The sequence below is a fragment of the Somniosus microcephalus genome, chromosome 18 (genome assembly GCF_052327205.1).
Source record: "Somniosus microcephalus isolate GS21.2 chromosome 18, FLI_Smic_1.0, whole genome shotgun sequence".
Classification (NCBI taxonomy): Eukaryota; Metazoa; Chordata; class Chondrichthyes; order Squaliformes; family Somniosidae; genus Somniosus; species Somniosus microcephalus.
In genome coordinates this window covers 73,255,376-73,280,551 of record NC_141004.1, presented here as the reverse complement: position 1 = coordinate 73,280,551, position 25,176 = coordinate 73,255,376, and the positions used below count along the sequence as shown (strand labels likewise).

The window sequence follows — 25,176 nt, the reverse complement described above, 5'->3', positions numbered from 1 at the left end:
GTGGGGGGGGGGGTGCGGATGGATGGAGGAAGCCCCAGACATCTCATGGGGGGGGGGGGGGGGGAGGTGGGAGTGGGAACCCCAGACATCCCATTGGCGGGGGCGGGATCCCCAGACATCCCATTGGGGGGGGTTCCCCAGACATCCCATGGGGGGGGATCCCCAGACATCCCATGGGGGGGGGTCCCCAGACATCCCATGGGGGGGGATCCCCAGACATCCCATTGGGGGGGGGGATCCCCAGACATCCCATTGGGGGGGGGATCCCCAGACATCCCATTGGGGGGGGGATCCCCAGACATCCCATTGGGGGGGGTTCCCCAGACATCCCATGAGGGGGGGATCCCCAGACATTCCATTGGGGGATCCCCAGACATCCCATTGGGGAGATCCCCAGACATCCCATGGGGGGGGGGATCCCCAGACATCCCATGGGAGGGGGATCCCCAGACATCCCATTGGGGGGATCCCCAGACATCCCATTGGGGGGATCCCCAGACATCCCATGGGGGGGGGGGGCAGACATCCCATTGGGGGGATCCCCAGACATCCCATGAGGGGGGGATCCCCAGACATCCCATTGGGGAGATCCCCAGACATCCCATGGGGGGGGGGGATCCCCAGACATCCCATGGGAGGGGGATCCCCAGACATCCCATTGGGGGGATCCCCAGACATCCCATTGGGGGGATCCCCAGACATCCCATGGGGGGGGGGGCAGACATCCCATTGGGGGGATCCCCAGACATCCCATGAGGGGGGGATCCCCAGACATCCCATGAGGGGGGATCCCCAGACATCCCATGGGGGGGGGGATCCCCAGACATCCCATGGGGGGGGATCCCCAGACATCCCATGGGGGGGGATCCCCAGACATCCCATTGGGGGGGATCCCCAGACATCCCATGAGGGGGGGATCCCCAGACATCCCATGAGGGGGGATCCCCAGACATCCCATGGGGGGGGGATCCCCAGACATCCCATGGGGGGGGATCCCCAGACATCCCATTGGGGGGGATCCCCAGACATCCCATGGGGGGGGATCCCCAGACATCCCATGGGGGGGGATCCCCAGACATCCCATTGGGGGGGATCCCCAGACATCCCATGAGGGGGATCCCCAGACACCCCATTGGGGGGGGATCCCCAGACATCCCATTGGGGGATCCCCAGACATCCCATTGGGGGATCCCCAGACATCCCATTGGGGGGATCCCCAGACATCCCATGGGGGGGGGGGGGGAACCCCAGACATCCCATGGGGGGGGGATCCCCAGACATCCCATGGGGGGGGGAACCCCAGACATCCCACTGGGGGGGGGATCCCCAGACATCCCACTGCGGGGGGGGATCCCCAGACATCCCATGGGGGGGGGATCCCCAGACATCCCATGAGGGGGGGATCCCCAGACATCCCATGAGGGGGGGATCCCCAGACATCCCATGGGGGGGGGGGATCCCCAGACATCCCATGGGGGGGGATCCCCAGACATCCCATTGGAGGGGGATCCCCAGACATCCCATGAGGGGGGGATCCCCAGACATCCCATGGGGGGGGGGGGATCCCCAGACATCCCATTGGGGGGGGTTCCCCAGACATCCCATGGGGGGGATCCCCAGACATCCCATGGGGGGGGGGATCCCCAGACATCCCATTGGGGGGGGGGGATCCCCAGACATCCCATTGGGGGGGAATCCCCAGACATCCCATGGGGGGGATCCCCAGACATCCCATGGGGGGGGGGATCCCAAGACATCCCATGAGGGGGGGATCCCCAGACATCCCATTGGGGGGGGGGGATCCCCAGACATCCCATTGGGGGGGATCCCCAGACATCCTATGGGGGGGGTGGATCCCCAGACATCCCATTGGGGGGGATCCCCAGACATTCCATTGGGGGGGGGATCCCCAGACATTCCATTGGGGGGGGAATTCCCAGACATCCCATTGGAGGGGGGGGGGGGTGGTATCCCCAGACATCCCATGGGGGGGGATCCCCAGACATCCCATTGGGGGGGATCCCCAGACATTCCATTGGGGGGGGATCCCCAGACATCCCATTGGGGGGGGAATTCCCAGACATCCCATTGGAGGGGGGGGGGTGGTATCCCCAGACATCCCATGGTGGGGGGGATCCCCAGACATCCTATGGGGGGGGGAATTCCCAGACATCCCATTAGGGGGGGATCCCCAGACATCCCATGGGGCGGTGGCGGTGGGAGTCACAGACATCCCTTGGGGGGTCAGTAGTCTCCGCCGTATTTTGAGAAGCGTGGAATAGTCTCAGCGATACAAAGACTGTGCATGCGCAGTCAATACAGGTTCTTACTGTTGGACACCATTTGAACGCTTCGATAAGTCCCCTTGCGTGTCACTGACTTTTACAGCAGTATTTATCTCGATAAGATTTTTTTTTGATCCAGCCCTAATCGTTTCCACATTCATTAACCACTCGCCGCTTTTAACTATTAAATAAAATAGTGGAAGTTATAACCTCTTCTAAGGATTAAAACCTGAGTTGGGGGTGGGGAAATCAGCCAGTTAGTCTGGCATTGCGTGGGCCGAGGTAGTGTGAGCCTTCCTTTCAACCCTTTTCTTTCCCCTCGTGTGGAGCCGCCCTGTGTCTTTCCAGTCTCTGGGCCTGCGGCAAGGCCGTTATAATCGGGATCCGGTGTGATGCTCTCCTTCAATGTCTTCAGCCTGTGTTAATAAAATAACTGAAGGCGTTATCACGATTTTCCTCGTACCTCAGACTCGGAGCTTTATATTCATGGCCATGTGCTTCTCTGATGGATGGATAGGCCTAGTCTGGGCGCTCGTGTCCTTTGAGATATTTGTGAAAGGGTTGGGGAGGAGGAGGAAAGAGGGGGGGGCTGCCTTTGTCACTAAAGGATTTATGGTGATGGGGTCGGGTGGGTAAAGTTGTTCAGGGGCCCTGTTTATTTTTCCATTTCTCATGTGCCATCCACCTCCACCATTACTGCTGCTGTTAATTCAAGTCGCTGGCTTTCACCGCCATGTTGGGGTTTGGTATCGAAATAAGAGGGAAGTTCTGTTTCCGAAATGGAGGACGTGGACCTGGAATTTTAGTTCAGTCCGACTGACTGTGCACAAAAGAGACTGTAATAAGCACTGCCCTTGTTACTCCTGGTTCATTTCCTGTTAAGCAAATGGTTGAGGGGGTGAAGCAGACCTTGGGCAGCAAATGGGCACATAATACAAATTTAGGATTAAAAGCAGGAAATGCTGGAAATACTCAGCAGGTCAGGTAGTACCTGTGGAGCGAGAAACAGAGTTAATGGGCTGGATTTTGTCAATGGGGACGTGATGGAGGCGGGACTCCCACTTCTTGGGTTGTAGTCCCGCCTCCATCGATTTGTGGCCAACCCACGCGATATTCCCTTGATTGACCTTGTTGAGCCCGCCCAGCGGGCTCAGCAGGCCAATTAATGGTCACCCGGTTACAGATGACGTCAGGGATTGACATTTCATCTGTCAAGAGCTTTTGACAGATGAAAAATCAGTGTTTGACAGCTCTGTGAAGCTGTCAAACACTGACAATCTGACTTCTAACTTGAGTCCTTCTCCACAGACTCAGTTAGAAATCTTTCCAGAACAGAAAGCAGAATGCTGCAACTTTTGACAGCTCGCTGCCATTCTGCTTTCTGTGCCGGTGAGATGAGGGACTCCCGAGACCTGAAGGAAGGAAGGCTGCATTAGTAAGTAAAGGTAAGTAAAACTTACTTAAACACTTTACACACACCAAACACACTTACCTCTGCACTCATGCACCCATCACTCACCTGAACACCGGACATCTCGAACCCTCCAAGCCCTTCAGCCAGACGGTCCGCCTCGCTAACTTGGCGTGGTTTGGAGCCGCCGGGCAGCCCACACTTCAGGGCTAAAAATAGGGATTAGGCCAAAAACTGCCTGTTAACTACCTGTCTACAGGCAGTTAACTGGCACTAATCCCCTTCCCGCCTCGGGGAGGCGGATCCCAGCACAGGTCGGGTACCCGCCTCCTGGGAAACGGGCATGGAGATGGGAAGGGTTCGTGCCCCCCCATTCTGCAATTTTCCCCCCACTCCCACCTCCAAACCTGCCTCCACGGGGCTTGGAAATTCGAGCCCAATGTTTCAGGTCGACAGATGCTGCCTGACCTGCAGAGTATTTCCAGCATTTTCTGTTTTTATTTCAAATTTCCAGCATCCGCAGTATTTTGCTTATGTAAATTTAGGACTCAATAAATTCTTCTTTATGTAAGGTGTAATTGAGCTATTGATAACTAATTTTTATAGAGAGAAAATACTTGTGTTACAGGGGGTCCGTGGAATTTTTATGACACGGGATGGGGGGTGCCTTGGAAGCAAAACGGTTGTGAACCCTGCCTTGGGGGAACTCCGGACATCCCAATGGGGGAACCCTGGACATCCCATGGGGGTTGGCCAAAGTCAGAGACCCTTCACTGTGGAGGGTGACCGAGGTCAGAGACCCTTCACTGTGGAGGGTGACCGAGGTCAGAGACCCTTCACTGTGGAGGTTGACCGAGGTCAGAGACCCTTCACTGTGGAAGTTGACCGAGGTCAGAGACCCTTCACTGTGGAGGTTGACCGAGGTCAGAGACCCTTCACTGTGGAGGATGACCAAGGTCAGAGACCCTTCACTGTGGAGGTTGACCGAGGTCAGAGACCCTTCACTGTGGAAGTTGACCGAGGTCAGAGACCCTTCACTGTGGAGGTTGACCGAGGTCAGAGACCCTTCACTGTGGAGGATGACCAAGGTCAGAGACCCTTCACTGTGGAGGTTGACCGAGGTCAGAGACCCTTCACTGTGGAGGTTGACCGAGGTCAGAGACCCTTCACTGTGGAGGATGACCGAGGTCAGAGACCCTTCACTGTGGAGGTTGACCGAGGTCAGAGACCCTTCACTGTGGAGGATGATCGAGGTCAGAGACCCTTCACTGTGGAGGTTGACTGAGGTCAGAGACCCTTCACTGTGGAGGATGATCGAGGTCAGAGACCCTTCACTGTGGAGGATGACCGAGGTCAGAGACCCTTCACTGTGGAGGTTGACCGAGGTCAGAGACCCTTCACTGTGGAGGATGACCAAGGTCAGAGACCCTTCACTGTGGAGGTTGACCGAGCTCAGAGACCCTTCACTGTGGAGGATGACCGAGGTCAGAGACCCTTCACTGTGGAGGTTGACCGAGGTCAGAGACCCTTCACTGTGGAGGATGACCGAGGTCAGAGACCCTTCACTGTGGAGGATGACCGAGGTCAGAGACCCTTCACTGTGGAGGATGACCGAGGTCAGAGACCCTTCACTGTGGAGGTTGACCGAGGTCAGAGACCCTTCACTGTGGAGGATGACCGAGGTCAGAGACCCTTCACTGTGGAGGATGACCGAGGTCAGAGACCCTTCACTGTGGAGGTTGACCGAGGTCAGAGACCCTTCACTGTGGAGGATGACCGAGGTCAGAGACCCTTCACTGTGGAGGATGACCGAGGTCAGAGACCCTTCACTGTGGAGGTTGACCGAGGTCAGAGACCCTTCACTGTGGAGGATGACCGAGGTCAGAGACCCTTCACTGTGGAGGTTGACCAAGGTCAGAGACCCTTCACTGTGGAGGTTGACCGAGGTCAGAGACCCTTCACTGTGGAGGATGACCGAGGTCAGAGACCCTTCACTGTGGAGGATGACCGAGGTCAGAGACCCTTCACTGTGGAGGTTGACCGAGGTCAGAGACCCTTCACTGTGGAGGATGACCGAGGTCAGAGACCCTTCACTGTGGAGGATGACCGAGGTCAGAGACCCTTCACTGTGGAGGATGACCGAGGTCAGAGACCCTTCACTGTGGAGGATGACCAAGGTCAGAGACCCTTCACTGTGGAGGTTGACCGAGCTCAGAGACCCTTCACTGTGGAGGTTGACCGAGGTCAGAGACCCTTCACTGTGGAGGTTGACCGAGGTCAGAGACCCTTCACTGTGGAGGATGACCGAGGTCAGAGACCCTTCACTGTGGAGGATGACCAAGGTCAGAGACCCTTCACTGTGGAGGTTGACCGAGGTCAGAGACCCTTCACTGTGGAGGGTGACCGAGGTCAGAGACCCTTCACTGTGGAGGATGACCGAGGTCAGAGACCCTTCACTGTGGAGGTTGACCGAGGTCAGAGACCCTTCACTGTGGAGGATGACCGAGGTCAGAGACCCTTCACTGTGGAGGATGACCGAGGTCAGAGACCCTTCACTGTGGAGGATGACCGAGGTCAGAGACCCTTCACTGTGGAGGATGATCGAGGTCAGAGACCCTTCACTGTGGAGGTTGACCAAGGTCAGAGACCCTTCACTGTGGAGGTTGACCGAGGTCAGAGACTCTTCACTGTGGAGGATGATCGAGGTCAGAGACCCTTCACTGTGGAGGATGACCGAGTTCAGAGACCCTTCACTGTGGAGGATGACCGAGGTCAGAGACCCTTCACTGTGGAGGTTGACCGAGTTCAGAGACCCTTCACTGTGGAGGATGACCGAGGTCAGAGACCCTTCACTGTGGAGGTTGACCAAGGTCAGAGACCCTTCACTGTGGAGGATGACCGAGGTCAGAGACCCTTCACTGTGGAGGTTGACCGAGGTCAGAGACTCTTCACTGTGGAGGTTGACCGAGGTCAGAGACCCTTCACTGTGGAGGATGACCGAGGTCAGAGACCCTTCACTGTGGAGGTTGACCGAGGTCAGAGACTCTTCACTGTGGAGGTTGACCGAGGTCAGAGACCCTTCACTGTGGAGGATGACCGAGGTCAGAGACCCTTCACTGTGGAGGATGACCGCGGTCAGAGACCCTTCACTGTGGAGGTTGACCGAGGTCAGAGACCCTTCACTGTGGAGGATGACCGAGGTCAGAGACCCTTCACTGTGGAGGATGACCGAGGTCAGAGACTCTTCACTGTGGAGGATGATCGAGGTCAGAGACCCTTCACTGTGGAGGATGACCGAGGTCAGAGACCCTTCACTGTGGAGGTTGACCGAGTTCAGAGACCCTTCACTGTGGAGGTTGACCGAGCTCAGAGACCCTTCACTGTAGGGAGTGGGGGAGGGACACTGGGCCGAAGCTCTGACTCAGGTACTGTTATATCTCTGTCATTTTTTCTAGTTACCTCATGAGCATTGTGAGTGCCCATGAGTATTTAACTCGCATCCTATCCGGAGGAAGGATTAGTTTGATTGTCCATTTCCTGTGTCTTTCCAATCAGGTACTTGTTTGAAATGTTAACTTACAGATTTAGCTTGTTGACCAGTGATCTTGCTCTGATCCACTCGCTCTCTCTCTCCATAGTTCAATCATGCTGCTGCTGTCAGAAGCTATACAAAGTTCGTTATGGGGGTGAGTGCAGTTACTGAAACCTGTTCTTGGATGTTTAGAAGTGAGAAGAGTTGAAGTTGTTTGAGGATGTGGTGTTTCAGTCTCTGTATGTCCTGGTCACCTGCTCTCTATACTCTGTCTTTCTGTCTGTATTTTTCTCCTGCTCTCTGCCTGGTTTCTGTTCATAAGAACATAAGAAATAGGAGCAGGAGTAGGCCAATCGGCCCCTCGAGCCTGCTCCGCCATTCAATAAGATCATGGCTGATCTGATCCTAACCGCCAATCTACTATCACAGAACCATCTCCTGAATCTAACAGAATTAGACACACGAAATAGGAGCAGGATCAGGCTACACGGCCCCTGGGCCCGCTCCGCTACCCACAGGGCCATGTCCGATCCGAACCTAGACTCATGTCCAAATTCCTGCCCGCTCCCCGTAACCCTTAATTCCCTTTACTTCTAGGAAACTGTCTATTTCTGTTTTAAATTTATGTAATGATGTAGCTTCTACAGCTTTTTGGGGCAGCATATTCCATGGACCTACCACCCTCTGAGTGAAGTAGTTCCTCCTCATCTCAGTTTTGAAAGAGCAGCCCCTTATTCTAAGACTATGCCCCCTAGTTCTAGTTTCACCCATCATCGGGGACATCCTGCATCCACCCGATCCAACCCCTTCACAATCTTATATGTTTCAATAAGATCGCCTCTCATTCTTCTGAACTCCAATGAGTAGAGTCCCAATCTACTCAACCTCTCCTCATATGTCCATCCCCTCATCCCCGGGATTAACCGAGTGAACCTTCTTTGTACTGACTCGAGAGCAAGTATGTCTTTTCTTAAGTATCGACATCAAAACTGTATGCAGTATTCCAGGTGCGGTCTCACCAATATAACCTCACACTTTCCAGTATTGTATTCCATCTGCCAAATCTCTGCCCACTTACTTAGCCTGTCTATGTCCCCTTGCAGGTTTTTTATGTCCTCCTCACTCACTACTTTCCCTCCCATCTTAGTATCATCTGCAAACTTTAATACGTTACACTCGGTCACCTCCTCCAAATCGTTAATATAGATTGTAAAGAGTTGGGGACCCAGCACTGACCCCTGCGGAACACCACTAGTTACTGATTGCCAGTCTGAGAATGAACCATTTATCCTAACTCTCTGCCTTCTGTTAGATAGCCAATCCTCTATCCATGCCAGAATATTACCCCCAATCCCGTGATTTTTTATCTTAAGCAATAATCTTTTGTGTGGCACCTTGTCAAATGCCTTTTGGAAGTCTAAATACACTACGTCCACTGGTTCCCCTTTATCCACCCTATATGTTACTTCCTCAAAGAACTCCAGCAAATTTGTCAAACATGACTTCCCCTTCATAAAACCATGCTGACTTTGTCCTATTAAATTATGATTATCCAAATGTCCTGTTACTGTCTCCTTAATAATGGACTCCAAAATTTTACCTACCACAGATGTTAGGCTAACCGGTCTATAGTTTCCAGCCTTCTGTCTACTGCCCTTTTTAAATAAGGGTGTTACATTAGCAGTTTTCCAGTCTGCCAGGACCTTTGCTGAGTCCAGGGAGTTTTGGAAAATTATTACTAATGCATCCACAATCCCTACCGCCACTTCCCTCAAGACCCTAGGATGTAAGCCATCAGGTCCAGGTGATTTATCCGCCTTGAGTCCCATTATTTTACCGAGTACCACTTCCTTAGTGATTTTGATCGTGTTTAGCTCCTCCCCTGTTTGTCCAGTGTTGGGATATTCTTAGTATCTTCTACTGTAAAGACTGATACAAAATATTCATTCAGTGTTTTTGCCATCTCCATATTTCCACCATTAATTTCCCGGTCTCATCCTCTAAGGGACCAACATTTACTTTAGCCACCCTTTTTCTTTTTATATAACTATAAAAACTCTTACTATCTGTTTTTATATTTTTTGCTAATTTACTTTCATAATCTATCTTCCCTTTCTTAATCAATCTTTTTGTTATTTTTTGCTGTCTTTTAAAGTTTTCCCAATCCTCTATCCTCCCACTAGATTTGGCTACCTTATATGCCCTTGTTTTTAGTCGAATACTATCCTTAATTTCTTTACTTAGCCACGGATGGCTGTCTTTTCTTTTATACCCTTTTCTTCTCAGTGGAATATATTTTTTTTGGAAGTTGTAAAATAACTCCTTAAATGTACACCACTGATCATGTATCATCTTACCCTTTAATCTATTTTCCCAATCCACTCTACTCAATTCCACTCTCATACCTTCATAGTCTCCTTGTGCAGTTTGCACATTCTCCCCGTGTTTGCGTGGGTTTTCTCCGGGTGCTCCGGTTTCCTCCCACAGTCCAAAGATGTGCGGGTTAGGTTGATTGGCTATGATAAATTGACCCTTAGTGTTAGGGGGATTAAATACGTGGGGTTACGGGGATAGAGTGGGATATGTGTTGGTGTAGGGGTTACGGGGATCGGGTGGGATATGTGTCGGTGCAGGCTCGATGGGCCGAAATGGCCTCTATCTGCACTGTGGGGTTTCTGTGAGTCTATGATTCTGTTACACAGGACCAGATCTAAGGTTGCTTGCCCCCTGGTCGGTTCAGTTACATACTGCTCAAGAAACCCATCCCTAATACACTCAATGAACTCATCCTCAAGGCAGCCCTGCCCAATTTGATTTGTCCAATTAATATGATAGTTAAAATCCCCCATAATTATAGATGTTCCCTTATTACAAGCCTCAACTATTTCCTGATTGATACTCCGTCCAACAGAGTTGCAACTGTTCGGAGGCCTACAGACTACGCCCACTAGTGTTTTTTTCCCCTTATTATTCCTTACCTCCACCCAAACTGTTTCATTATCCTGATCTTTTGACCCAATATCATTTCTCTGTATTACAGTGATTCCTTCCTTTATTAATATAGCCACCCCACCTCCCCTTCCTTCCTGCCTGTCCTTCCTGATCGTTAAATAACCTGGTATGTTTAATTCCCAGGCATTGTCACCCTGCAGCCATGTTTCTGTAATGGCCACAAGATCATACCCATATGTAGTTATTTCTGCCATTAACTCGTCTATTTTGTTACGACTGCTACGTGCATTCAGATAGAGAACTTTCAAATATGTTTGGTGACACTTAGTTCCTGCTTTTGCCCTTTTTATTACTTTACCTTTTACTCCATACCTTCTGCCCCTTCCTGACATGCTCTGGTTTTTAATTTCCCCACTGCTACCTAAGTCTATGACCTTCTCTGTTGTCATTTTTATTATTTGCTCTCTAGGAACCTCCCCCCACTAGTTAGTTTAAAGCCCTCTCTACAGCCCTAGTTATATGATCCGCCAGGACTCTAGTCCCAGCACTGGCCAAGTGAAGCCCGTCCCAACGATACAGCTCCCTCCTGCCCCAGTACTGGTGCCAGTGTCCCAGGAAGCAAAACCCATTTCTCCCACACCGGTCTTTGAGCCACGCATTTAACTCTCTAATTTTATTTATCCTAGCCAAATTCGCTTGTGGCTCATGTAGTGTATGTACCTGTAAGAGGAACTATGTTTTTGAAGCCCCTGTATACTGTAGTACCAGTAGTGACCACTCGGGTATATAAGCCTGTGTAGCGTCTTGTGTTGTTAGTTCACCTCCAGACTTTGTTCAGTAAACACTTGTTAAATCAACTCCTGCATTCCGTGTCTCCATTAACACACGGATCTAACAGTGGCGACGAGTTAGAAACAAACTTACCTGCAATTCGGCAGCACCTCAAGGGGATCGATTCCTCAGACGAAGGTCGAAGCCAGAAGAAAATAAATAAATAAATAACTCGAAGAAACTCGAAAACGAGGGCCAGGCTTGGTCTCCAGTCTGTGGTTTCCCCAGCTAAACGGGCTGGTGGCAGGTAGTGCACTGATCCTTCCTGGGCTGCGGCGGGCTAGAGCTCGATCGGGTGGCTCTGCAACGGGGCCGGGCAGCTAGTCGGGAAGCAGAAGCAAAGAGAGAGAGAGGGTGGAGCACTCAGGGCGCGGCTGGTGCTGCAAAGCAGGTCAGCGTTCGGACCGAGCAGAGGGAGGGGAAAGTCCCAGAGGGTCCGCTCCACGACGGGAACGGTTCTCCAAGTAACGGAGAAACTATTGTAGCGATATATTAAAAAAAATAGAAATACCACGAAAAGCTGCAGGTCGCAACGGGAACAGCGTTGGCAGCAGCGGCAGCGGCGGGAAAGCGCGGGAGGCGCCATCTTAACTCGGGGAAGAAAGAAAAGCGCGGGAAGCGCCATTTTAGATTTTCAAGATGCCGAAGACTGGCAATATTACTGCTTTCGATAGTGACATAGAAGATTGGACCACATGTGGAAAGAATGGAGGTATATTGCAAGGCGAATGAAGTAGCGGATGATAAAAAGGCATCGGTACTTCTAAATCTGATGGGCGCAAGGACATACAGGCTGTTACGAAACTTGATCACTCCAGCCAAACCGATGGACAAGAATTTTAAGGAGATTGTTGATACCTTACAGGAGCACTTAAACCCAACACCGCTGCTGATAGCGGAACGATTCAAATTCTTCAGGAGGAATTAGCACAAGAATGAAAGTAACGCTGATTACCTCACCGAATTACGAAAGCTGTCAAAGCACTGCCAATTCGGGGCAGGACTGGCAGATTCTCTACGAGACAAATTCGTCTGCAGTCTCCTAAGCGAAGGAACACAGAAAAGACTACTTTCTGAGAAAGATTTGACACTGGACAAGGCTTTCAGTGTGGCTGTATCATACGAAGCAGCAGCAAGAGGAGCTGCAGAGATACAGCAAAAGCCACAGGACTTCGGCACCCATGAAATGACACGGGGTTTCGAGAGATGTTATCGCTGCGGCAGATCCACCCATGACCAGAAGGACTGCTGGTTCAAGGACAAAGCATGCAGGCAATGCGGAAAGATGGGACACATTGCACGTGTATGCAGATCTGGAAAGAAATCCGCTGACAGTAAAAAGGTCAATAAGGAAAAGTACAGAAAGGTACAAATGATGACGGACAGTAGCTCCGAAGACCAGAAGAGCGATAGCGACTCCGGAAACAAGAGACTAAGCTGTCTCAAATTACATAATGTAATTGCCAAAGAAGATTACCAGACCATTTGGGTTACCCTCACGATAGCGGGGTCCCCAGTCAAAATGGAGCTAGATACAGGATCAGCTCTGACCGTCATGTGTCGACGGGATTACGAGCGGCTATTTCCGCATCTACCTTTGAAAGACACATCCATTGTCTTGAAGACATATACGGGGCAGAAAGTATACCCCAGAGGGAAAATAAGGGTGCCTGTTGTATACAACGGCAAGGAAATACAGAAGTTGTATTTATACGTTCTGCAAGATGGTGGTCCGCCGTTGTTGGGACGTGAATGGATCAGAAAGATACGTTTAGACTGGCACTTCATTCAGGCACTGACGGTGACCAGTAAGAAAAAAAACTATGATGACGTCATACTTGGACGATTAAAAGAAATCTTGGCTAACGCCAAAGAAGTGTTTCAACAGGAACTAGGAACCCTGAAAGGCGCCACCGCCTCAATAAAAGTGGAAGATGCGGCAATTCCCAAGTTTTTTAAGGCAAGGCCGGTGCCATACGCAATTCGTCCAGCCGTCGAGGCAGAGCTGGAGAATTTGGAAAAAGCAGGCGTGTTATCCAAGGTAGATTGGAGCGAGTGGGCAACACCCATCGTCCCGGTCATGAAGAAAACGTTGAATAATGATAAATCTGAAGAACAGAGAAAAGTTCGCATCTGTGGGGACTTCAAGGTGACTGTAAACCCGGTTCTTCACACTGTACAGTATCCTCTTCCGAGGATAGAAGATATTTTCGCCTCACTATCCGGAGGGAAACGTTTCACCAAAATTGACTTACCACAGGCATATCTACAGATGGAGGTTGAGGAGGCCTCTAAAAAGTATATCACGCTAAACACACACAAAGGCCTGTACCAGTACAATCGACTGGTTTTCGGAGTGGCATCAGCTCCGGCTATCTGGCAAAGAGCTATGGAGCAAGTCCTGCAAGGGATTCCGGGGACTCAATGCTACCTAGACGACATCCTTGTAACAGGAGAAAATGACAACGAGCACCTTGCCAACTTGGAGCAGGTGCTCACGAGGCTGAGAGAACGGGGCCTACGAGCAAATCGCCCCAAATGCGAATTTTTGCAGAAATAAATATCATATTGTGGCCATGTCATTAACGAAGAAGGGTTGCATAAGTCACCTGAAAAAATTGAAGCACTCGTAAAGGCCCCAGCGCCTGAAAATGTCTCACAATTAAGGTCGTTCCTGGGATTAGTAAATTACTATCATAAATTTTTACCAAACTTGTCGACGGTTCTGCACCCGCTTAACGCACTGCTACAAATGGGAGTGGTTTGGAAATGGAGCGAAGACTGTAAACGTGCCTTCCATAAATGCAAAGGCTTGATCACGTCCAGGGAAGTGTTGGCTCATTACAACCCATCACTGCCAATCAGACTGGCGTGCGATGCATCCCCTTACGGCGTGGAAGCGGTATTATCGCATAGATTCCCTGATGGCTCGGAGCGGCTGCTAGCTTTTGCGTCACGCTCATTGAACTCAGCTGAGCGTAACTATGCCCAGATCGACAGGGAGGCACTCAGCCTGGTGTGGGGGGTGAAGAAATTCAGCCATTACCTACACGGACAAAAGTTTACCTTGTTGACTGACCATCAACCCCTCATCTCCATATTCAACCCTAAAAAGGGCGTTCCCATTATGACAGCGCAAAGGCTACAGAGGTGGTCCCTTTTCCTAGGGGCACACCAATATGACAGAGTACAAAGGAACAAAACAGCATGGGAATGCTGACGGGTTATCGAGCCTACCGTTGCCAACGGTGGAAGAGGCGCCTACAGTGGACCCAGTGGAGATATTCCACTCGATCATAGTGGAATGTCTACCGGTAACAAATTCTACCATTGAAAAGGAAACGCGAAATGACCCGACTCTCTCACGAGTCTACGATTTAACGGTGAAGGGATGGCCAGCACATGGCGAACCACTGTTGCCAGCATTCTCGCAAAGAAAACAGCTGTCAGTGTGCCGAGGAACCTTGATGTGTGGATCCAGAGTGGTGATTCCACCCAAACTCGAGGATAGAGTGCTAAAGGAGCTTCACGAGGGGCATCTGGGTGGAGTGAAAATGAAGAACTTAGCCAGAGCGTTTGTGTGGTGGCCAGGTATCGATGGAGACATCGAAGAAATGACCAAGAGCTGTCTAGGATGCCAGAAGGTCCAAAACGCCTCACCACAAGCCCCTCTACATCCATGGGAGTGGCCCTCATCTCCATGGCAAAGGGTACATATTGACTTTGCTGGTCCATTTATGGACTCAATGTCCTTAATCGCGGTGGATGCACACTCCAAGTGGCCGGAGGTAATAAAGATGTCCTCCACCACCACGGAAAAAACCATCACAGTATTAAGGACCATATTCGCCAGGAATGGGCTGCCTGAACAGATCTGTTCTGATAATAGACCGCAATTTGTATCCGAAGAATTCAGGAAGTTCTTAAAAAAACAATGGGGTTAAGCACTACACGCCCGCCCCATACCATCCCGCCACCAATGGATTGGCTGAAAGGTTTGTCCAGACCGTCAAGAAGGCCATAAAGGCCATGGGTAATGAAGACATAAATCTACAACATAAGGTAAATAACTTCTTGTTTGCGTACAGGAATGCAACACATGTGGTTACAAACCAAACCCCCGCCATGATGTTTTTCAACAGAAGACTAAGATGCCGGCTGGATTTGGTCAAGCCAAACGTCAGAAGGGACGTAGAGAAACGGCAATTTCAAAGCATGAATGAAAGGCCAACTAGAACCTTCCAGATAGGTCAACCAGTTTTGGCCCGGGACTACCGTACCGAGAAATGGCAGCCTGGAACTATTTGCACACGACTAGGACCGCTGATGTATACCGTGGACATTGGAGAAAGCATAATAAGGCGCCATGCTGACCAGATCATAGAGTCATCCGAAAAAGGACAACCTACACCACAACTCTATACACCTAGTGATGAAGCAGAGATACCCATAGTATCTACCTCCGATCTGGTGATACTGGAACCAGATGAACCCGACACTAGCATTGAAGCCGAATCAACCTTGCCAAAAGAACCTACTACACCACCGAGGCGTTATCCGGACCGAGTCAGGAAGCCTCCAGAGGGACTGAATTTGTAATTGATTAACTTCAGCAAATGTGTATATTATTGTTCTTGTAAAAATGTTATTTAATGATTACTTAAAATGTTATGTACTATTTATCTAAAAGGGGAGGAATTGTAGTGTATGTACCTTTAAGAGGAACTATGTTTTTGAAGCCCCTGTATACTGTAGTACCAGTAGTGACCACTCAGGTATATAAGCCTGTGTAGCGGCTTGTGTTGTTAGTTCACCTCCAGACTTTGTTCAGTAAACACTTGTTAAATCAACTCCTGCATTCCGTGTCTCCATTAACACACGGATCTAACAGCTCAGGTAATAATCCAGAGATTATTACCCTTGAGGTTCTGTTTTTTAATTTGACCCCTAGCTGCTCATACTCCTTTAACAGAACCGGCTTCCTAGTCCTATCTACGTCGTTTGTACCAACATGGACCACGACAACGGGATCCACCCCCTCCCACTGCAAGTTTCTTTCCAGCCCAGAGGAGATGTCCTTAACCCTGGCACCGGGTAGGCAACACAGCCTTCGGGACTCTCGCTCTCGGCTGCAGAGAACTCTATCTATCCCCCTAATAATACTATCCCCTACCACTACAACATTTCTATTTACTCCCCCCTCTTGAATGGCCCCCCGTTCCATGGTGCTGTGGCCAGGTTGCTCATCCTCCCTGCAGTCCCTGCTCCTGTCCCCACAGGGAGTAAGAACCTCGAACCTGTTGGACAAGAGCAAGGGCTGCGGCTCCTCCAACACTACCTCCTGGAGCCCCATACCTGCCTCACTCGTAGTCACACCGTCCTGTCCCTGACCATGGGCTACATCTGAATTACTTAACTTCATAGGTGTGACCACCTCCTGATACACAGATTCCAGGTACTTCTCCCCCTCCCTGATGTGTCGCAGTGTCTGAAGCTCAGACTCCAGCTCATCAACACGGAGCTGGAGTTCCTGTAGCAGCAGGCACTTGTCACAGACGTAATCACCGTGAGCCTCAATGGGGTCCACCGGCTCCCACATCTCACAACAGTAACACATCACCTGCTCCATTCTATGTAATTAATTAAATTTTTTATTGTTAGTTATGGACACCCTCTGCCCGACTTTAGATGCTAGTGTCCCCTTTAATTAATTGGATTTAAATTAAATCAATCCCTCTAATTACACCAGTTAAATGGTTTACCAACAGTCACTCTGCACCAGAAAGGCCTTATTAACTACAACCCACAGAGTTAAAGTTTGAAAAGAGCACCTAACACCCCACTTACCCTAACTCACACTTACCCAAACTCACAGCACTCTCTGCTGACTCGCACTCAGTGCTTGCTCGCACTAGCACTGGTCTTTTTATACTGTTTGTTTGTTTACAGCCAAATGAGTCACCCCTGCTGATTGGTTAGAAAACTCCAATTGTACGATGTTTGGCCCCAGTCGAGGCCCAGTTTGACAGAGACAGCAGTCTGACACAGGCAGCCAGGCAGATGATTGCTGGGGAGCTGCAGTCAGTGCTTGCTGATTATCTTTTTGTTCTGTCTCTAGATTGGCGTCACTATCCTGACCTACCCGTTCCTGTTAGTCGCTGATCTCATGGCCGTCAATGATTGTGGGTAAGTCCATGTGTTCAACAGGTGTGAACACAAGCGTGAAAATCAGTGTAAACAGATCACTGCACCATCACAGGAAGGATGGAACAGGTGCAGCGCAGATTCGCTGGCATGTTACATGGGATGAGGGGCTACTGTTGTCAAAAGAGACACAGGAACATAAGAACAGGAGTAGGCCATTCAGCCCCTCGAGCCTGCACCGCCATTCGATGAGATCATGGCTGATCTGCGACCTAACTCCATATACCCACCTTTGGCCCATATCCCTTAATACCTTTGGGTAACAGAAATTTATCAATCTCCGATTTAAAATTAACAATTGATCCAGCATCAGTTGCCATTTGCGGAAGAGTTGCAAACTTCTACCACCCTTTGTGTGTAGAAGTGTTTCCTAATTTCACTCCTGAAAGGTCTGGCTCTAATTTTTAGACAATGCCCCCTAGTTCTAGAATCCCCAACCAGCGGAAATAGTTTCTATCTACCCTATTTGTTCCCCTTAATGGCCCAGAAATTCGGGTCGGGGGCTTCCCGCGGGTGCAAGTCCCCGACCTGCACTTACCTAGCGCGCCGGCCGTTGAGCTGTGGGCCCGCGTGGATTCCGATCCTGGGCCTCCTTCAACTGCCGGCGCGCAGTGCTTGCATATCCCGGGGCGCAGTTAGTTCAAAGCGTCCCCTGGGCCATGGAGAGCCAATGGTAGCAGGGAATGCTTCATTCATAAGTTTGACAGGAAGAGCTGTCAAACCTATATAAATACTATAAGCCCCAAAACTTCACTAAAACTTCAAATAAATTGTTTAAAAACATCACATTTTTAAAATAACTAAAAATTACATGAAATAACTATTTTAAACAATAATTTAAATTTTTGAAAAAATTAATTGCATTTTCTAACGGGGCTAAAAATCAACTTACCTTTCTTTAAGGTATTTAAAAATAATAAACCTGTGGAAAAAATGTTTAAATTTTAATTAATTCACCACTTACCTTGTTAAAAGCCGGCCTTGCGCCTGCTTTTTAAAGTGTAACTGCTGGAGACTTACCCTCCCGGAGAAACCTGCAAAAAAAAAAAAATGTAAGTTCAATGCGCACGCGCTGCCTCTCCAGCGCACGCGTTCGACCACTGAACCCCTTCTTTCAGGGGGACGGAAGTGCCGGTTTCCCGCGCATGCGCAGTGCATGCACGAAACCGGCACTTTCATTGGGCCTATGCGTGAGTACCCCGTGCGTACTCATGCGTTGGGACCTGAATTTCTGGGCCAATATCTTGAAAACTTCGATCAGATCACCCCTTAGCCTAAATTCTAGGGAATGCAACCCTAATTTGTGTAATCTCTCCTTGTATCTTAACCCTTGAAGTCCAGGTATCATTCTGGTAAACCTACGCTGCACTCCCTCCAAGGGCAATATATCCTTCCTAAGGTGTGGTGCCCAGAACGGCTCACAGTACTCCAGGTGTGGTCTAACCAGGGCTTTCTGTAGCTGCAGCATAACTTCTACCCCCTTGTATTCTAGTCCTCTAGATATAAAGGCCAGCATCCCATTAGCCTTTTTGATTATTTTCTGTACCTGTTCATGACATTTTAATGATCTATGCACCTGGGCCCCCCAAGTCTCTTTGGACATCCACTGTTTTTAACCTTTCACCATTTAGAAAGTACCCTGTTCTATCCTTTTTAGGTCCAAAGTGGATGACCTCACATTTGCCTACATCGAAATCAATTTGCCATAACTTTGCCCATTCACTTAATCTTTCAATATCCCTTTGTAATTTTATGCTTCCGTCTACACTGCCTACAATTCCACCTATCGGCAAATTTGGATATATGACTTTATAAGCCATCATCTAAGTCATTAAGAAATACTGTGAATAGTTGAGGCCCCAACACAGATCCCTGCGGGACACCACTAGTCACCTCCTGTCTACCTAGGTACCTACCCATTATCCCTACTGCCTGTCTCCTGCCGCTCAGCCAATTTCCTAACCAGGTCAATAATTTGCCCTCAATTCCGTGGGCTTCAACCTTAGTTAACAGCCTCTTATCTGGGACTTTATCAAATGCCATGTGGAAGTCCATATACATAACATCTGTAGAAGTTCCCCTGCCCACTACTTTAGTCAGGAAGGTGTGGCTTTATTCACCAGTTTTTGACTAGGTTGCAGGGTGAGCTGATAGAGCTCCTCCCAGTTATGAAGGGTTGTGATGAGCTAAATAGTGAGCGATTGATTCCATTGGTCAGTGAGACAGTAACAAGAGGACACAGACTGAAGATAATCATCACACAGGTTAAAGGGGCAGTAGATAAACATGTCGGTAAACAGAGAGGGGTTAGAATAGCAAATAGTCTGTCACAAACCGTTGGTGAAGCAGAGTCCAGGAATTATTATAAAAGGCAATTAAATAGTTGCTCAATAAAGAGGAACATTAAAGGGAGCAGGAGAGTGGGATTAGACTAGGTTGGATATTAAAGGGTATGGCAATTGAGGAGAGTGGAATAGACTAGGTGGGATATTAAAATGTATGGGGATTGAGGAGAGTGGATTAGATTGGGTGGGATATTAAAGGCTGTGGGGAGTGAGCAGGAGAGTTGGATGAAGCTGGCTGGGATATTAAAGGAGTAAAGGGGAAATGAGATTAGACTGGGTGGGATATTAAAGGGTATTTGCAACCATCTTCAGCCAGAAGTGCCAAGTGGATGATCCATCTCGGCCTCCTCCTGAGGTCCCCGCCATCAGAGAAACCAGACTTCAGCCAATTCCCTGTGATATCAAGAAACGGCTGAGCGCACTAGATACAGCAAAGGCTATGGGCCCTGACAACATCCCGGCTGTAGTGCTGAAGACTTGTGCTCCAGAACTATCTGTGCCTCGAGGCAAGCTGTTCCAGTATAGCTACTGGCATCTACCCGACAAAGTAGAAAAATTGCCCAGGTACGTCCTGTCCACAAAAAGCAGGAAAAATCCAGTCTAGCCAATTACCGCCCCATCCGTCTACTCGCAATCATCAGCAAAGTAATGGCTCCAGATCTCATTACAGCCTCAGTCCACCACCATTCACAACTGGATGTGGCAGGACTGCAGCTCTTTGTTCTGATCTGTTGGTTGAGAGATCGCTTAGCTCTGCCTATAGCATGCTGCTTCCTCTGTTTAGTCACAAGTCACCCAGTTTAGATGGGATGCATCCTACGTTGCTGAGGGAAGCTAGGGTGGAGCTAGCAGAACATAAGAACATAAGAAGTAGGAGCAGGAGTAGGCCTTCGAGCCTGCTCTGCCATTCAATGAGATCATGGCTGATCTTCTGCCTCAACTCCATTCACCGGCCCTATCGCCATATCTCTTGATGCCTTTACTAGTCAGAAATCTAGCGACTTTTGTTTTGAATATACCCAATGACTGAGCCTCCACCGCCCTCTGGGGTAGAGAATTCCAAAGATTCACCACCCTGTGTGTGAAGAAATGTCTTCTCATCTCAGTCCTGAATGGCCTACCCTTTACCCTGAGGCTGTGGCCCCTGGTTCTAGACTCCCCAGCCAAGGGAAACATTCTCCCAGCATCCACCCTATCAAGCCCTGTAATAATTTTGTATGCTTCAATGAGATCCCCTCTCATTCTTCTGAATTCAAGAGAATACAGGCCTAGCTTACTCAATCTCTTCTCATACGACAGTCACAGAATCACAGAAATCACAGAAACCTCACAGTACAGATAGAGGCCATTTCGGCCCATCGAGCCTGCACCGACACATATCCCACCCGATCCCCGTAACCCCTACACCAACACGTATCCCACCCTATCCCCACGTATTTAATCCCCCTAACACTAAGGGTCAATTTTTATCATAGCCAATCAACCTAACCCGCACATCTTTGGACTGTGGGAGGAAACCGGAGCACCCGGAGAAAACCCACGCAAACACGGGGAGAATGTGCAAACTCCACACAGACAGTCACCCGAGGCCGGATTCGAACCCGGGTCCCTGGCGCTGTGAGGCAACAGTGCTAACCACTATGCCACCGTGCTGCCATCCCAGGAATTATCTCGTGAACCTTCGTTGCACTCCCTCTATGGCAAGTATATTCTTCCTTAGGTAAGGAGACCAAAATTGTACACAGTACTCCAGAAGCTGTGACCACAATCTTTAGTCCTCCTTGAATGTTGGAGTAGTATCAGAGGACTGGAAGATTGCAAATGTTACACTGCTGTTCAAAAAAAGTAGAGGGGAATAAACCTGGTAAGTACAGGCCAATCAGTCTAACATCAGTAGTTGGAAAACTACTAGAGACCATTGTCAAGGACAAAATTAATTCTCCCTTTGCATAGGATTACACAGGACATACAGCACAGAAACAGGCCATTCGGCCCAACCAGCCCATGCCTGCCACTCGAGCCTCCTCCCGTCTTTCCTCATCTAACTCTATCAGCATAACCCTCTGTTCCCTTCACCCTCTCATGCTTATCTCACCTCCCCTTAAATGCATCTGGAGAAGCATGGGTTAATAAGGGACAGCCAGCACAGATTTGTTAAAGGCAAATCGTGTCTGACTAACCTGATTAATTTATTTGATGAAGTAACAGCGAAGGTTGATGAAGGTAGTGCAGTAGGTATTGTATATATGGATTTTCAAAAGGCATTTGATAAAATACCTCATAACAGACTTCTTTGGAAAATAGAAGCACACGGTATTAAAGGGACGGTGGTAACTTGGGTACAAAGTTGGCTATGGGATAGGAGGCAGAGAGCAGTGGTGAACGGATGTTCTGATTGGAGAGAAGGATACAATGGGGTCCCCTTGGTGTCGGTATTAGGACCATTGCTTCTCTTGTTATATATAAATGAACTGGACTTGGTATAGGGAGTTCAGTTTTGAAGTTTCCGGACAATACAAAACTTGGCAACGTTGTAAATAGTGAGCTGGATAGGAGCAGACCTCAGGAGGACATAGACAGACTGGTGAATTGGGCAGACACATGGCAGATGCAATTTAATGTGGCGAAGTGTGAAGTGATGCACTTTGAGAGAAACAACATTCAGGGGCAGTATAATCTAAATGGTACTATTTTGAGGGAAGTGCAAGAACAGAGGGATCGGAGGGTGCATATTCACAAATCCCTGAAGTCAATAGGGAAAGTTGATAAGACGGTTAAGAAAGCGCATGTGATACTTGGCTTTGTAAATAGGGGCATTGAATACAAAAACAAGGAAGTCATGTTAAACCTTTACAAATCTCTGGTTAGGCCTCAGCTTGAGTATTGTGTACAATTCTGGGCAGTACACTTTAGAAAGGATGTCAAGGCCTTGGAAAGCATACAGAGGAGGTTTACCAGGATGTTACCAGGAATGAGGGACTTCTGTTATGTGGAGAGATTGGAGAAGCTGGGATTGTTTTCCTTAGAGCAGAGAAGGTTAAGGGGAGATCTAATAGAGGTATTCAAAATTATGAGGGGTTTTGATAAAGCACGTAGGTAGAAACTGTTTTCCTCTGGTAAGTGGGTCGGTAATCAGAGGTCATAGATTTAAAATAGTTGGCAAAAGAACTAGAGGGGAAATGAGGAGAAATTTCTTGACTCAGGGTTGTTAAGATCTGGAACGCACGACCTGAAAGGGTGGTGGAATCGGATACCATAAGAATTATCAAAAGGCAATTGGACATGTCCTTGAAGAGGACTAATTTGCAGGGTTATGGGGAAGAAGCTGGGCTGTGGGACTAAATTGGACAGCTCTTTCAAAGAGCCGGCATAGGCATGGCGGGCCAAATGGCCCCCTTCTGTGCTATAAGATTGTATGATATGATTTAGCGTACATGTAGTCCTGTGTTGCAGCTTCACCAGGTTGACACCTCATTTTCAGGTACGCCTGGTGCTGCTCTTGGCATGCTCTTCTTCTATACTCCTCATTAAACCAGGGTTAACGTTAATGGTAGAGTGAGGGATATCCTGGGCCATGAGGTTACAAATTGTGGCGTAGTACCATTATTCAAGAAGGGTAGCAGGGATAAACCAGGGAATTACAGGCCAGTGAGTCTAACATCTGTGGTGGGGAAATTATTGGAAAAAATTCTGAGGGACAAAATTAATCTCCACTTGGAGAGGCAAGGATTAATCGGGGATAGTCAGCATGGCTTTGTTAAGGGTAAATCATGTCTAACAAATCTGATCGAATTTTTCGAGGGGGTGACTAGTGGGGTGGATGAGGGAAATGCTGTGGATGTGGTGTACATGGACTTCAGTAAAGCTTTTGACAAAGTCCCGCATAGGAGACTGGTCAAGAAGGTAAGAGCCCATGGGATCCAGGGTGCCTTGGCGCGTTGGATCCTAAACTGGCTGAGTGGCAGGAGGCAGAGGGTGATGGTCGAAGGTTGCTTTTGTGACTGGAAGCCTGTGTCCAGTGGGGTACCTCAGGGATCGGTGCTGGGTCCCTTATTGTTTGTGATCTACATAAATGATTTGGATGAAAATGTAAAAGGTATGATCAGTAAGTTCGCAGATGACACGAAAATTGGTGGGGTGGTAAATTGCGAGGAGGAAAGCCTCCGGCTACAGGACGATATAAACGGGTTGGTCAGATGGGCGGAAAAGTGGCAAATGGAATTTAACCCTGAAAAGTGCGAGGTGATGCATTTTGGACGGACAAATAAGGCAAGGGAATACACAATGAGTGGTAGGACCCTAGGAAGTACAGAGGGTCAGAGGGACCTTGGTGTACATGTACATAGATCCCTGAAGGCAGCGGAGCAGGTAGATAAGGTGGTTAAAAAGGCATATGGGATACTTGCCTTCATTAGCCGAGGCATAGAATATAAGAGCAGGGAGGTTATGATGGAGCTGTACAAAACGCTGGTGAGGCCACAGCTGGAGTACTGTGTGCAGTTCTGGTCGCCTCACTATAGGAAGGATGTGATTGCTTTGGAGAGGGTGCAGAGAAGATTCACCAGGATGTTACCTGGGATGGAGCGCCTCAGCTATGAAGAGAGGCTGGACAGGCTGGAGTTGTTTTCCTTGGAGCAGAGAAGGCTGAGGGGGGACCTGATTGAGGTGTACAAAATAATGAGGGGCATAGATAGGGTAGATAAAGAGGAACTTTTCCCCTTAGTGGGGGGGTCAATAACAAGGGGGCATAGATTCAGGGTAAGGGGCAGGAGATTTAGAGGGGATTTGAGGAGGAACTTTTTTACCCAGAGGGTGGTTGGAATGTGGAACTCAATGCCTGAAAGGGTGGTGGAGGCAGGAACCCTCACAACATTCAAGAAGCATTTGGATGAGCACTTGAAATGCCATTGCATACAAGGCTATGGACCAAATGCTGGAAAATGGGATTAGACTGGACAGGGATGGATGGGCGGCGCAGACACGATGGGCCGAAGGGCCTCTTTCTGTGCTGTAAAACTCTATGACTCTATGACTCTAATACAATTCTGCTGCTGTTGATGGCCCACAGCGCCTCATGGATATCCAGTTTTGAGCTGCTAGATCTGTTCTGAATCTATCTCATTTAGCACGGTGGTAGTGCCACACAACACGATGGAGGGTGTCCTCAATGTGATTATACAGGTCGCTGGTTAGACCGCAGAGAATCATCGAATGATACAGCACAGAAGGAGGCCATTCAGCCCATCATGCCTGTACCGGCTCCTTGCAAGAGCTATCCAATTAGTCCCACTCCCCTGCTCTTTCCCCAGAGCCTAGCAAATGTTTCCTTTTCAAGTATTTGTCCAATTCCCTTTTGAAAGTTATTTTTGAATCTGTTTCCACCACCATTTCAGACAGTGCATTCCAGATCATAACAACGCACTGCGTAACATTTTTCTTCCTCATGTCGCCTCTGCTCTATTGCTAATGACCTTATCAGCTGAGGCACAGTGTGTAACCACAGATCATGAGTGCATCGTAAAAAGAATGGAAAGTTGAGAATTTGGTGAGAGTGGGAATTCGGTGCAGAGGGAGAAGGAGGTGCTCCTTTTTGTCTTTTAACACTTGTAGTGGTTT

At 49.1% G+C, this 25,176-nt stretch overlaps 1 protein-coding gene across 2 annotated transcripts in view; it reads left to right on the top strand.

Annotated features, from left to right (window-relative positions):
* LOC147105381 (mitochondrial carrier homolog 1-like) overlaps positions 1-25,176 on the top strand; it is a 55,047-nt gene that overhangs the window by 12,136 nt on the left and 17,735 nt on the right. The window contains exons 4-5 of one of the 2 annotated variants that reach the window (XM_086011676.1): positions 7,335-7,382; positions 17,130-17,197. In XM_086011676.1, coding sequence (XP_085867802.1) covers positions 7,335-7,382; positions 17,130-17,197 — 116 coding nt within the window. The remainder of the gene's footprint in view (positions 1-7,334; positions 7,383-17,129; positions 17,198-25,176) is intronic. The other variant, XM_086011677.1, reaches the window with a different exon arrangement.